This window comes from Xyrauchen texanus, chromosome 37 (genome assembly GCF_025860055.1).
Source record: "Xyrauchen texanus isolate HMW12.3.18 chromosome 37, RBS_HiC_50CHRs, whole genome shotgun sequence".
Classification (NCBI taxonomy): domain Eukaryota; kingdom Metazoa; phylum Chordata; class Actinopteri; order Cypriniformes; family Catostomidae; genus Xyrauchen; species Xyrauchen texanus.
Window position 1 is genome coordinate 23,409,428 of NC_068312.1, and position 16,122 is coordinate 23,425,549.

At 37.3% G+C, this 16,122-nt stretch overlaps 1 protein-coding gene across 1 annotated transcript in view; it reads left to right on the forward strand.

The window, feature by feature from the left end:
- Positions 1-16,122, forward strand: part of LOC127630896 (phosphatidylinositol 3,4,5-trisphosphate-dependent Rac exchanger 1 protein-like) — a 94,857-nt gene that overhangs the window by 23,207 nt on the left and 55,528 nt on the right. Inside the window, exons 2-4 of the mRNA XM_052108746.1 lie at positions 8,488-8,553; positions 8,987-9,109; positions 15,864-15,968. Coding sequence (XP_051964706.1) covers positions 8,488-8,553; positions 8,987-9,109; positions 15,864-15,968 — 294 coding nt within the window. The remainder of the gene's footprint in view (positions 1-8,487; positions 8,554-8,986; positions 9,110-15,863; positions 15,969-16,122) is intronic.

The following is a 16,122-nucleotide window of genomic DNA, read 5'->3' on the forward strand; positions in this document are numbered from 1 at the left end:
AACATTTTAAAAAGTATTGAAACAGTAGACACTTGATCTCACTGTATCACATGACCTCATAACCTTGAATGTTTAATCCAGTGAGTGCTGCTCACTTGTTTTCATTATTTTGCATTTTAAATCCAATTTGTGTTTTAAGTCTGGCTTGATGAGTCGATCTCATGAAGTTGAATCAAGAAAGAGATGTTACAAACCCTGGCAGGTGTTACTTCTGGTTTAATTTGTCAAACTCAAATGGTAGTCAAGTCAAGCACATTGCATTGTGGGATACGTTATTCTATGCAGTAACATCAGTTGTAGTAGTAGGTCATCTGATTATTCTATGTTTAAAGAAATGTTGCATAATATATTCACATTATACATATATCAATAGTAAGGGTTGCATGCTAATCCCAACATAGCCAGTGTAATACATATTCATTTGTCTATACTTGCAAAAGACAACACATTGGCATTGCTAGTATCTGCTAAGTGAGTTGCAGTGGTGTTTGTTTATCAGAGACGGTTGGAGTGCTGTGTCTGTTTGCATTATAATTAAAGACCCTCTTCTGTGAAGGTCATTAGAGTGGCCCATCGCTTTTCAGTGGAGTGTCTGGCCCCTCCTAGAGTGATCTAGTGCGACAGAAAGGGCTCTTCATGCTCTTGAGGACAGAGATGAGCTGGACAGGAGTGAATGGTTCTTAGCTCCGCAAAAGTTTGCCCAGGTGTGACTGAAGTCCTTTTCCAGTCTGTTTGTGGTTGCTGTGTAAAGCTGCATTCACACTGCCAGCGACACGCAGTGACAAAATGACCTCATCTCATTCATTTTCAATGAGAGCTGGTGACTTCCGGTGACACGAGCATTTGCGACCGGATGTGGGCGTGTCCAGCGATGCCACAAAGTCAAGAAATGTTTAACTTTATGCTAATTAAGAGCGACTTTCGGGAGCGACAGCCAATACAAGAGAAGATGGTAGAGCTCACGTGATCCTTCTCTCTCACAGCTCCTGCAGTGATGGAAATATGGAGGAAAGGCTAATCCTTGCTGTTAGCAATTTACCAGTGTTATATATGTCTCTGCCCACTTGCAGGGACATATTTGTGGAGTGGTGGTGGCGTAGTGGCTAAAGCACAGGGCTGTTAATCAGAAGCTCACAGGTTCTAACCCCACAGCCACCACCATTGGGTCCTTGAGCAAGGCACTTAACTCCAGGTTGCTCCGGGGGGATTGTCCCTGTAATAATTGCACTGTAAGTCGCTTTGGATAAAAGCGTCTGCCAAATGCATAAATGTAAATGTAAATGTAATTTAAGAAAAATGACGCGTGGAAGGGTTTATCTGAGATCGCAGGGATTCCAAGTATGTTTAAATCATCAAATAGGCTGTAAAATGAACTATTAAACCATTTGTTTTGAAAATGTGTTACATATATGACAGCAACCGAAACCATACAAATGATCAGATACAGTGAATTAATGTACCATATTAATAACCTTACTAATATTTTAATAATAATATTAATTGTAAAGTAACAGTGCCGTTTAGACTCTCCATAAACACTACTAGCGACCTAACCGCCAGCCAGTGGTGACATGCAGCAACAGAGTAGCTGGCAGTGTGAACGCAGCTTTATATGTAAACTCTCGCAGCAGTTGGATGTGTGAGGGGTGTTGGCATATTACTCTGGTTGTTGGATCTGCACCTTAAGTTGTTCAATCACAGTATTTTCTCAGTTGAGAAGATACTGTATCTCCATTTACCGCTGTGGTTTTTCATTCTGAAACTCCCTGCTTTTTTTTTATATGATAAGACTACACCCGTGTGTGAGAATATTTTTTGTGTACATTGCAGTTTGGTTTGGTTTCAAGCCAAAGAAACAGACTTTTGTCCTATCAGGCATTAGAAAAACTTGATAAAGGCTCATTATAATTCTAAATGATTTTATCATCTCTACTTTCCTGATAATTTATTATTCAGAATAACACACTACATCAGCTGTCATTATTATAAAAACAATTGACAATATTATAAAAATATTATTCTTAAAATGTCACTGTTTTATTATATTACATTAATACTTTTTAAGCTACTAAAATTATTCAGCCAATCGCACTATGTGGTTTTCTTGTTTTCTTGTTGGTGTTGTTTGAGCCTTTTAATGACACGCTAGAGACAGTGTTCTATTTGGTTACATCATGTACACTTCAAGTCTGACACTTTAGCCAAAACTGACTGTGTTTATATTAATACCTCACCAAGACTGTCATTTTGTCAGAATTGTGAAGTGTATTTTTAAGCATGTATCTGCATTAGTACTCTCGGAACACACACACACACACAGTCAAGCAGCACCCGTGGTCTAGATGTAGAAAATAGGCTTAATATAGAAAATTACTCAAATGTTTATCCTTGATTTTGAGGATTGTATTCCCTGATAAATATCGAAATTGTTTTATCCCCCAGCCCTACAAACTAGCTAACACTGGATGCGTCTCTCACAGCAGCCCAGTAATCTCCGTGATAGATACAGAAAATCTAGTAAGAAGAATTATGAAATTTACCTCAATAGGTTTCTTCAAATCAGACATAAAATTAAGGCTTATATCTCGACTGGATTGAGCAAGCTAAACTCACATGACATGATCAAGCAACTGGCCTTCTTCATTACGAAAATCCCTTTTAGGTATGGCCATAGATGTCAGACGTTAAACTGCTCCTTGAGGCATCCTCCACATCCTTGATTAAAGAAGTTGGCGTCACTCAACCGTTCGCACTGCCATTCAAATTTTCTATTTGTGATTTGATTTGACAGGAGTTACGAGACTCAATCACGTTGATGGATAAAATAGCACAGTAAAAGTACATTCACTGCCCTTAAAATGTACTCAAATAGAAGTAAAAGTATACCATTTTAAAACTAATTAAAGTACAATTCCTGGGAAAAACTACTTGATTACAGTAACAAGAGCATTTTTAATTTGTTACTTTACACCCCTGCATGCACTTAAGATAACCTTTTATTCTAGGGCTTTGGCAGAAAGTGGCATCCTGAAATGTCATGTAAACAAGAACGCAGATTTCCTTATTTTAAGGAATTTTAGGAATTAAGAGAAAGCGGTTTAATCTAAAGACATGCTGTATAAAAATGGAAAATTGACATTCTTATCAACCTGTTTTAAAGGAATCTTCCTAGTTAAATGCAATTTAAATGTGGTGATGTATGTAAATTCTGAGCAACCAAACAGTGCTATTATTGCAGAATTAATAAACGGGGTTCACTCAGTTAAGAACTTGGAAATACCAGGGAGTTGTGATTTTCAAATTTAATTTATGATAATTAATTGTGATTGATTAATAATTATGAAATGTCCTTATCCAGTAGTCATGAATGACTGGAAAAGTCATGGAAATTCATTGGTCAAACACCTTCTGCCATTTGTCAAACACACAGTCCTGCCCCAAACTCACAATGTTGCAATGCGCCAGTGTTTACACTTTTTATTGGAATTAACCTATATAAATGGCTTCAAGTTTTACCACAGAACCAATTATCACAGAAAATAACAAATAAAAACTTCTTAACATAAATGAACTTTGACAGTATAAGCCTAGATAGAGCTGAACTTGGAACATTCCTTCAGTATAAACATTATTAGGAAGGCAAGACAAGCCTGTGAATGAAATTGCCATGGCCACAGGCACTATGATAATGGCAGTATTTACCACGCGTGTATTTACTTTACATTTATATTCTGTTCAGATGGTTCCTTTTCAAATGTACTTACAGAATGTGTACTGGGTGATTTATACAACAGTGGACAATATTGGACATGGTTATACTTTCTCAGATACATTATAAAACCTTCATATACAGTGGTCAGAAAAATTAATTGGCCACTTTTTGGAAACCACAAAAATGTGAGAATGTTTTTGCATTATTGCAAAATATCAAGCCATTTTTTTTGTAAAGATGGCTGAATCAAGAACACTTTTTAAACACTTTTTTTTAGGTTTCAAATGGTAAAACAGTTGATATATTGATCACATTTAAGACTTATTGGCCACTTTCTAGGTCTTGTCCATAGTTATTCATGTGTTGAACTACACCGGGGAAACTGACTTCATACTTCCACTAAAAATCACCTTGGTACCAGTTTCTTAAAAGTAATTGCAAAAATGATTAACAAGGAAACAAAGTTTGTTCTATGAAAAGGTCCAGATAATCATTTGTTTGCGGAAGCCACTTGGTTTGATGTTTTGTGATCTAATGCAATTCCTGCATTTTAAGTGCCATTTAAGTGGGCAAAAGTGTCCAAATAATTTATGGGGCTTCTGTATCATTGCATCAGGGCTCTGTGTGTTTATGCACAAATCTTACTTCACTGTTTCTATGTGGTAAGTGAATTGGCAGCAGTCTGTCCCCAATACAAGGGTGAAAGCAGTGCAAGCTTCTGAACCACATTCCCTCATCTCAATAATGACAATCATTGTTTGATAATGCACTAATATAACAATTAACAGTGTTGATTTGTTTTGTGTGTGTGTGTGTGTGGGAAGCAGCAGCCTTTTTTGTTACGGAAATGGTTTGTTCTGCCTTTTCCTTCCTGAAATGTAAGAGGCCAAGGTCCCTCTCCTGTCATTGAATTAGTCGTAGTGTTTGGTTAAGGTCACCCTGTGTTGCAGGTGGAAAAATTAAACGTCTGTTTCCTGGCAAAGCATTTCATTGAGGGGGAATAAAGGTGTCAGTGAACAGCTTGTTTCCTTTGTGGTGACATATGGACACATTCATGCTCTTCTAGATCTAATAGCCTGTGGCTATTCTACTGTGTGTAACTCTATTCCCCTGTCTGTCTTATACCAGCTGGACAGTAAGGCCACAATCACAGTCTTCAAATATCTGAGCCTCATCAGGAGTGTTTTAAAAATTGTATTATTCTTGTTCATACTCTGGGTAAGGGGTTTGTTTAAATCCTTTTTACCTGGTAGTCAATAAAACAGGCAAACAAAATCCCATAGACTTACATTAAAGGTGGGATCCAAGCCATATCTAGGGACCACAATATGTGACAGGTTAGCTCTTTTGAATTTGGCCAGTAAGCAGTAACAGCCTACCAAACACCAAGCAACTTGCCAGAAGACCTTAGCAACTGAATAGCAATGCCCCAGCTACCAACCTGAACTCCCTTTTATTGTGGCAAATAATTTTGCATGGGTAAGCGCCACTCATATTTTCTTCAGAAAATGAAAAAATCAAATCTAATTTGTTTTTAAAGTTCTTTGTCATAATTCTTTCCTCTGAAAGTACATGTCAAATGTATCCATCATATTTTAAGCTCTCATACATAATGAATGTTCAGTTTGAGCAGGTAATCAATTCCAGGAATTCCATCCTAACCCTACCTTGTTTAGGTCTGTTCCAGCCTTTTATATTGAGATGAAATGAATCAAAGACTTGCATGATTACTGAAATGCAAGTCACAACAAAATTGCAGGTTGATGTTCAGTATTTCAATAGTTCAGTGCCTTTGCATCTTTGAATCAGGATGAATGAATTCGTTTTTCATTTTGCACACTTGCCCCAAGTCACACCTGTCATCCTCTGCTGCTGACTTCACACTCACCGTTGCCCAGAGGAACGATGACAGTTGCCATGGAAGCACATCGTAGCTTTTATGGTTTTTGTTTATTTATGTGATTTTTTTTTTTTTTTTTTTTTTTTTTGTAGATAAGCACAGGAGTGATTCTGTGAAAGGGCAGAAAAGGGCAGAATAAAGTCCATTCTCTATTCTGAGATTTACTCTGAGATTTACTCTGAGATTTACTCTCAGCCTGAGAGTAAATCTCAAAATGTTTAATCTGTATTTTTTCAACATTCAAACCAGGTTTATTTATAAAACACATAAAAAAAACTGACCCAAAGTTCTGTACAGCTGTGGCAAATATATAGGCAAATATTTCAAAACAATAGAAAACAAAAATAGCAACAAAAAAAAAGGTATATAAAAAGTAAAACAAGATTAATAGAACAATAACAAAGTGTTTTTAAAAATTGTTTTGGAGGTGAATAACACTTGGGGAAAGAAAAAAAAAATTCTTCCCTTGACTTTTTAGATCCTTAAAGTACATTATTTAGGGAAGGGATACCATTGGAGCAAAATTTCAGTGAACTAAACTATCTGTGTTATCCAAACACCCCTGTTGCCCTTCATGTCCTTGCTACACATCCTGGCTTTAACCAGACCAGCCCCTCAGGCTGTGTCACACACAGATGACCATTTTATGGATGAATTTGTCTGAGCCATACGAGAGATTTAATTAGCCCACGCCTGAGGGACGTTCCCCTCTGACTGCCTGCAGGAACTGTAGCTCACACGGCCATCATTATCACCCACATTACGCTGGGTATCTGTTACAAGCTTGTGTTTAGGCTTCTTCTGGGAGCTCTGATTATTAAGTTGTGTTTTAAAGCTGATGTATTTCTTCACCACTGTTGCCAAATTTGGAATTACATTGATTGAAGAAATGGATAGTCTCTCCCTAAACTCCCACCAGTAATTGAGCCAATGTTGCTGTGCCGGGCTGGTCAGGATACTCAAATAAAAAGCACAATGTTAAGAGCCACAGTGTTTGTGCTTTTTGAGGAAATCAGCCTTTCCTTGGCCTATCTTTTGGCTTTGTGTTATCCAATGCTTCTTGAGTGTGAGCATGTGATTTCACATGATGTTAGAGAAGTTTACAGCTAAATGTGTTTTAGAGTCTCTGCAAACAAACACTCTTATATCAGCATAAACTGCTGTGGTAAATGTCTTCCAGAGATGCAGAAGAATGACTGCGATTTAGTCTGTCATTAAGAGAGGGGATAAGGGGGATGCTGTGGTGTGGCAAGTGGTTCTCATTAACAATCTTTCATCTATCATTGTGGTTAAGGGAAAAGAGGTGTGATGGCCCATGTTTAATGTCCTGCATGCTTTTAAAATCCAAGAGATAAGGATGAAAGAGAAAAGGGTAGTCGATGAATAACACGTCCATTTAAATTATTTCTTTTTTTAGGTTCAAATGTTACGCTAAAAACAAGTTCTCATTTGAACATGCAAGTCACTGTGAACCAACTTCTCTCATGCACTCATGAACGCAGAACGGAAGTCAAGATTTTCACTAAAAATAACTTAAATCTTAGGTTGTTTCTCTCCAAACCTATCGTATGCCTTCAAAAGATTTGGAAAGCATGAATCGCATGGGCTACTTTTGTGGTGCTTTGATATTCGTTAAAGTGAGGCACTATCTGCTGCAATTTTATTGAGAAGATGGACTGAGTTATTCATTAAAATGTCTCCTTGTGTTCTGCATAAGAAAGTAAGTCAAATAGGATCGGAATAACACAAGGGAGACAAAATGATGACAGAATTTACATTTTTGTTTGAACTAGTACTTAAAGTATTAGTATGTTTTACTTAGAAGCATTAAAAGTAATTGCATTGCAAAATGAGAGATTTTCTACTGTTGGAGTTTCTGAAATGGTTTGCCATATGCAGATGCACAGAATAACCTACACACACTAATAATTAGAACAAAGAGAAAGATGGAATGAACAAAACAACATCTGTGTGAGAAAGGTGAAAACGCTCTAGATTAGTCTTTAGCTGGCTGTGTCGTATTGCTGTGGGAGACCGTTGAAGACAATAGCTGGAGTGTCAGGTAATTTAACAGACACTGGGGCGGAGTGAGTCCATATCACTATTAGCAGATCAGCTCATTTCCACTGCCTCTGCTGATGAGAATTGTTTTACAGAGCCAGAATTAGAAACAGTCCTTGTGTGTCAGACTCTCTTTCTCAAGGATAGGCTCTTCTAAACTGTCCATCCAAATGCTGAAGACATTTGTACTCTTTCTCTGTCTGTGAATGATCAGGAATTATGTTTCGATTTTAGGCCCTATGTTTCAAAAGTGCAAGGCATAAAGGCTCTATTGAGACAAATCAAATCATGTTCTGTTCTTCCATGTTGATATAAATTGCTACTTTGGATGTTGGGTTACTGGTTTGTTGTATTTATGGTAAATATCTTGTTCATGTGTGTTTGTATAGTGGGGCTCCCAGCCTTTCATTGTCGGCACATAGTCCATATCCACAGTGGGATACGGCTTTCTTGTGCTGAAAGCCAACTTGTTTATGACACTTCTCTGTTTGTCTATCTGGATTTGCTGCTTGCTTAAACCAGTAGACACTACATGGAGCTTGATTTGCTCTCTGATACATTTGAGACGGTTGTAGGTTTTTCTCACAGAATCAGTACCAAAATGGGTTAGGTGGAAAAGGCAAAAGGGTGTAAACATGCAGGAAAGTGTTACATTTTCAAAAAAGAACATAAGTGTAACTGTGAGAATTGAGATAAGTACATGATTATAATCTGCCCCACCTTTCAAAGACAGCAGTGATTCCACCCTTAAGGACTAACCACTACACACACTCTCTCTCTCTCTCTCTCTCTCTCTCTCTCTCTAAATCAACAGGCTTTTCTTCAGAGAATTATACAGACTGCAGAAAATCAACAATGTCTGACACCAGAGCAGGTCAAGGTAAAACATATTTATTTTCATGTAAAAAAAAAAAAAATAACATTAGAGAGAGAATCATTCATCTAGAGCAGCGATTCAACTGGTTTTGCTTTGTGACCAAGATTTTACATTGAAAATCAAGTGGCGATCCAACGCAGAACCAAAACAATTCTATTGTAAAAAAAGTAAACAAAAATGCCCTTAAAATCAATCAACAAAAGATATGCAAAAGGTAGCATTTTCTATTTAAATTGCTATCCTTACTCTACACAATTATATGGTTAGTTTAACCATTTTTATTTGCATTTAGCATTGAATATTCCCTGCTGTCCCCAATCAGAACAGACCCATGAACACAGTTTTGGGTTGCAACCCAAAAAGCTGAGAAGCAGAAGAAAAAAAGAGCATTGTGTTTTGGTGATTTTCTTTAATTTCTTCTCTTCCTCTCTCACAGATCTTGTTTTCCAACATCGAGTCCATTTTGGAGGTTCATTGTGAGTTTCTCTCCACTCTGGATGCCAGTTTACAGCCTGAACCTCATGCGCACCACTCTCTTGGACATGTCTTTCTCAAGTTTGTGAGTCCATGAGATTGTTGATCAATTCTTCACTCCATTTAAATATCCATTTAAAATAATCTTTGAAGTAGTGCATTGGTACATAGTGTAATACAAGTAATTCTCAGCCTCTCAGAATGTAAACTCACCCCAAAAAAACAACAACTCAAGCCCTTGGCCTGTAACTCTGCCACAACAAACTCCACACAAGCCAAAATGTACCAGCTACTCTAACATGTTATAGTAAACAGGTATACTGCCCCCTCATTTTCTATCCTGTCTTGCCTGTTCTTTAAATAAAGTGGCAAAAAGCCTATCCAAAAATTGTAACCCTTTTGTAACATCTGTCTCCAAAATATATTTTCCTATATGTCATAAAGAGAGGCTAGCACAGAAGGGATTCAGTGTCTAATTCAGACAGAATTGAGAATTGAGTGAGATTCAATTGAGACAGTTTTTTTTTCTTTTCAAAATAATGTAAAGCATGAGTGGATTACTTTTTTCTGAAAAGTTCCTAAAAGAGTTGTTGGATTTATACAAGTGCATCCAGACCTTAAAATCAAATGTGTAAAAGTGAGCAAAAGTATGAATGCTCTGCCAAAATTCTACATAGCCTACTTTAGTGAAAAGTATAAACTTGGTGTACTTAAAGGGTTAGTTCACCCAAATACTCACCCTCAAGCTATATGACTTTCTTCTTTCAGCCAAACACAATTGGAGTTATATAAAAAAAATATCCTGGCTCTTCCCAGCTTTATAATAGGAATGAATTGTACCTTAGATTTTGAAGCCCAAAAAAGCGCATCCATCCATCAAAAAAGAATTGATATTGTTCCAGTGATTATAGTTTATAAAGTTATAAATATGGATATTTTTCTTACAAAAATGCTTCGCTTCACTTCAGAAGGCCTTTATTAACCCCCTGGAGCCATATGGATTACTTTTTTGATGAATGGATGTGCTTTTTTTGGGCTTCAAAATCTAAGGTACCATTCACTCCCATTATAAAGCTTGGAAGAGCCAGGATATATTTTAATATAACTCTGATTGTGTTTGGCTGAAAGAAGAAAGTCATATACATCTACAGTAGGATGGCTTTAGGGTGAGTAAATTATGGGATCATTTTCATTTTTGGATGAACTAACCCTTTAAGTATTTAAAAGTAAAACGTTTAACTATAACCATAATTTGATTTAACTAATTTTGAATGACTTGTTTGCTCATTAAAATGGGCAGAAGAGGAAATGGTGACATGATGTGAAATGTGCACTTTGAACTTTTAAGGTCTATATGAAATTGTAAGTATAATGTATAATGTATTTTTTTTTCACCTTATAAATGTAATTCAGTATTAGTACAATATTTAGTAAATTACTCTGAAAAAAAAGAACAGATTTCCCAAAGTAATGCTTTAGTATGGTAATGAAGTACAGTTACTCAAGTGCTTTATACTACTGCTTACAATAACCAGTAATGTGTTCTCAATGTTAACTAAATAGCTGTGTAGAATTATGCTTCTTTTATCTTAATAAATCTGTGTTGTCTGTAAGTTAAAATACTTTTCCACCTCAGGAAGTTATTTATGGTGGTAATGATAATGATGATATTTATGTATTTAATTAATTAATTTTTATTAGTGCTGGCTTAAAACAGCAGTTGTATCGTTTAAAGCCTTGCATGTTAATGCTTTCCTTTTTAAATTTTCTCTATGGTTATCTCAAACCATTTTGGGATTGGCAGCTCTATCTGACCTTCGACCAAGTTCATTGAAACATTCTGAGGTTTTAACCTAAACCGGAGTGAATTTCCCCTTAATTGCAGTGGCTGCGTGTGTGTATGCATTTGTGTTGGGACTGTGTTAGAAAACATATGCCAGGACAGATGTTCATCTCAGTCATGGATGGTGTGTGTGATGCTGCAAAGCTCTCTCATTACAGGTGCTGAGCTCTGGAGCCCTGAGGGCTGAACCAGAGTACTGAAACTCCAATTGCAATGGCACACACACTGCACACACAATAAAATGTGCTGCTGATATATCAGCCCTGTTTGCACTTGGTATCAAGATATGTCTCGGGCGATCAAGACCAAGTGATCATATAAGACAGATCATAGTTTTCACTCTATATTGATATGATTGTTATGTACTCAAAGTTCTGTAAAGTGCAAGTAATTATTGTGATTCTAAAACTTTTATGATCGGATGGTTATTTTCTTTTGAAATTGCTCATAACTGGCTAAATTTGTAACCCTTTTTATGTACAGTTGTTGGTTGACGGGTGAGTAGGCAGTCCTTTACTGATGTTTGGGTTGCATCAGGACGAAAACGACTAAAAATGTAATGTAGTAACGTGTTTTTGACTACCTTTTGAATGTGGTTTCAATGATCGAATCATAAAACTTTTTTTATACATGCATTTAGCACTGACCACTTGTGATCAGATCGGACCTACAGTAATACCAGGTGTAAACAGGGGTCATACACCTGCGCAAAAATGGTAAACGTTGTCTAAGCACGCAAACACAAAGTCATGGGAAATTAAGAGGTGGACAGGACCTGCTCAAATTATGGAGGGAGGAAGTGGACAGAGAATGAGAGAGAAGAGAGCAAATGGAAATAGAGATGCATTCAAAAGAGAGAGGAAAACAAACACAACAGCTGTCCAGTCATAACCACACAGTTGCCTTTGGGAATCCCAGTATTGGTTTTCTGCTCTGTCAGGATGGTTTTAGCACACTCAGCCATCAGGAAAATTTAGCTGTCAAGGTTACTGTACCAACACAGACGGTTCCTGTAGAGCTCAGATAAATGACATTCTAACCCTTACCACATGCATATTTAATACACTTGTTACCTAACCCCTGATTTGATCCTCGTTCAACAGTTTTTCTGGACCACTTCCTGACAGAGTGTTTGTTTGATTGTTTTTTTTAGTTGTTTTGTTTTCAAATTGCCCTTTTATTAAACCACACCTTACTACAGTTATGAACTATTAATTCTAAAGCATATTTATTCATTTATTTTAGGGCTGCAACAACTAATCGATAATTATCGATAATGAAAATCATCAACAACGAATTTCATTATCGATTAGTTGGATATTTGCGGTGTGCACAGAGAAGCTCTGTCAATGACGTCACTACAGCCAAGTGAAAAATATGTTGCATAATTAAACTCGTTTGAAAAACGACGGAGACAAGTTGAAGTTGGAAAAACCACGACCCAAGATGCCCATCGCATGAGAGCACTTTATAAACACTTCAAAGAAGATCATGATAAGCATACAGTTTAATATGAACTGGTTACTGAATCAGGTGCATTGACATAGTGCTTGTGCTTTTTGATGCGCTTAAGAGTTGTTTTTCAGTTAAGTTAAGCCAGAGATGGGACCAAGTCACACATGTGCAAGTCTCAAGTAAGTCTCAAGTCTTAACCTTCAAGTCTCAAGTAAGTCCCAAGTATTTTTTTCTTGGGCAAGTCAAGTCCAAGTCAAGTCACAGGCTATGTCAAGTCAAGTCCAAGTCAAGTCACCTTATTATTGTAATTTTACCTGCAGAATCTGATCATAATAAAGTGAAAAGACAAGATATAAGTAACTGTCAGTAAATTACAATACTCATGTTCAGTAAAATACATCATGGAATCAAACAAAATTGTAACTTCATAAAATTATTTATTTTTCACTTCTGCCGACAGTGTTTGAAATGTTTTAAATTTTCAACATTGAGTCCATAAAACATATAACAGCTTAACATCCAACAGACTCCTCTCTGAACACCTCCCTCTCTCTCTCTCTCAAACACAGTTACATACATTAAACTTTGTTACAATTCTCCTCTCTCTCTCACACACACACTCTCTCTCACACTCTCTCTCTCTCTCTCACACACACTCTCTCTCTGTCTCACACACACTCTCTCTCTCCCACACCCTCTCTCACACACTCTCTCTCACACACTCTCTCTCTCTCACACACCCACTCACACACACTCTCTCTCCCACACCCACACTCACTCACTCACTCTCGCGCTCGCGCTCACACACACACACACTCACTCTCACACACTCTCTCTCCCACACTCCCACACCCACTCACTCACTCACACACACACACACACACACACTCACTCTCGCGCTCTCACACTCCCACACACACACACACTCAGAGTATATCCATAAGCCTATTTTTGCAATGTCTGTGAGTGGGAAACGTTGAGGTACCAGCTGCGTGAGCGTCATGGCAGCGTACAAAACAAAGTACCTCGGCGGGAAACACTTAAATGCGGCGTAACTAACGTAAATCAAGCAGGCTAGTATGCAGCATAAGCCACGAAGTGTTGGCGAAATAAAAAATTAATGGACAGATTTTTTTTTTCCAGAAAACTTCTTGCACAAAATAAATTCAAGCACTTTCAAGGACCTGTATATGTATGTTTATTTTCAAGAACTTTCCAGGGCCTTGAATTTTATTTTCAGATTCACAAATTTTCAAGGATTTCAAGGACCCGTGGGAACCCTGCTATTATTACATTAGCTAACTACCAACTAACCAGATAAAATTAACAAATTGACAAGCACTTACTGGGCAGAATGGCTCTTCAAATGGCGGACTGAAATTGGAGGTTGTCGTCTAGCTGTCCGCGATCTTAACGTTGCATGTCTTGCAAAGCGCTGTTCGTCTTTTACCATCTTGATAATCATTTTTGAAGCCGAAGCGATGACCCTCGGTAGCGTTACCCCTCCAGCTGACATGTTGATGTGTTATCTGATCTAAGTGGGCGTGGTGTGCGTAAGGTACGAGAGGGCATGGCTGATGATAGCCTATAGTGTACGTGATCCAGTCATGACAAAACTATTCTCAGCCTGCGCTCCAGCTGGATCAACTTTATTTTTTTAAATAATTTATATATTTTATATTCAAACTGAAAACATGATGTGATTAACACTCAAGTCATTCAAGTCTTCGGTATCTCAAGTCAAGTCAAGTCCGAGTCTTTAACTTCCAAGTCCGAGTCAAGTCTCAAGTATTTTATTTTTTGTCAAGTCAAGTCACAAGTCATAAAAATAGCGACTCGAGTCGACTCGAGTCCAAGTCCCCAAGTCACAAGTCCCCATGTCTGAGTTAAGCACATAACTTACATTTTACTGCCATATTCTGTGCTTTAATGAATACATGTTATGAATGAAAAAGTTTTTTCGCAAAACTGTTTGTCTTTACCACAAGCGAGTGTGTGTGCATCCACGTCAATCAAACCGGTTGCGAGGCAGAAAGGGAGCTCCATCACTTTGTTTAAACTGTGCAACATCAGATCGCGATTTCAGTTTCAATGTAACAATTGTGCAGCTCATGGATGTCACACTGATTTCAAAATTATCATTTTTTTAAAACGTGTTTTCGATTAGTTTCTCATCATGTTAGCGCATGTAATACAATGAGCATTAAAACAATGATGTGACTTTTCAGTAGTTACAGTAGTTTTGTAGACAAATGTAAATTGTGCCTACGTGTACATTTCTTCACAAAACTAAATTTTTCGTAATTTTTTTTTAAGAAATGAATGAGTTGGACCGGATAGTGAAGGAAAAGCAACCAACAAGTGTTCAGCATACATTATAGCAACTCCAATACTTTTAAAAAAACATCTCATGAAGTTGATTTGAGACGAATCCCAGATTATGCATTGCTGTAATCTAGACAATGGGTGGGAACTTTGAAGAAGATAAAATATAAACAAAATTTGAGCAAGTTTTATTTGTGCAAAATGTTTAGGGCAATGCATAAATCCTATAGTTAAATGTGTATTAATTCATAGTTTGATAACTTCACTGTTATTCTTAAAAGTGGAAAATAGTAATAATAAAGAATCAGTAAGTGTGTCCAATCTTTTAGTGGTAGAGTAACTGGTAGTGTAATCACACAAAATATAGAAAACATGGGTGGTTAAATGATGGACCTATTGTTGTAATTGCTGCAGGCTGAGATTACACATGAGGTGCTTACTTTTACCTAAAGATTAGTTGCTTTTCTTTATCTTTTTTCTACGTGCAACTTCCAATTTCCATCTAGTTTTTGCAGCCCATAGAGAAGGTGTGGCTTTCAGACAAAACCAATGCACTTCGATTTCACTTCCTGTGTTGTTTCAAATAATGTAGGGCAGAATGAAAGCGGTGAGGAGCCTCGTTGTTTCTCTGAAAGTTTCACTACCTGAAACCATCTGCTTATGTCACGACTCAGCTCAGCATTTAGAGAATGGCCAAAGGAGGTGGTGACATTGAGATACACAAAGAGAGATTACAATGTGATTATCTGTTGGACATCTCACATATGAACATGAGAATAATAAATAGGAGTGAATCAGGCTTATCTAACCAGAAATACTGCATGTAAAAATCAGTTTGGGGGCCTTATCCACACCAAAAAATGTGTGTGGTATGGCTTGCATATATGAATGCAATATTAAAACACATCACAAAGACAGAGTGACTGTTGATCCAGTTAAATCTAATAACCCTTCTGAAAAACAAAAACCAGCCTAACATAGTTTGGTTTTAGCTGGTTTAAGATGATCTTGCTGGTATCTCTGCCTAACCATCTAACAAGTGCCCCAAACCTCTTTAAAACTAGCCAATAACAACAGGCTGGGAGACCAGGAAAGACCAGCAAACTAGCTTAGGCTAGCTTAAACAGTTTTTTTCTGCAAGGAAGGCTAAATATTTTCCATTGGTACAATCTATTGAAGTTTGCTTTGAAGTTTGACTCTGTTTTCTCCACTACAGAGGGAGCGTTTCTCTGTGTATGGGGAATACTGTAGTAACCACGAGAAAGCACTCAGACTACTGATGGAGCTGAACAAGATCCCCCACATACGGACCTTCCTGCTGGTAAGCACCTTAACACCTGATCCTTTATAAGAGGAAAAAGTCCATTCCTTTTCATGACATCAGATTTTGATGGAGATCCCTCAGATCACAGATTAGTTTCACCTCTGTAGTCCTTAACAGGTTTCAAAAGTAGTAAGATAAAATTGCTACAGGA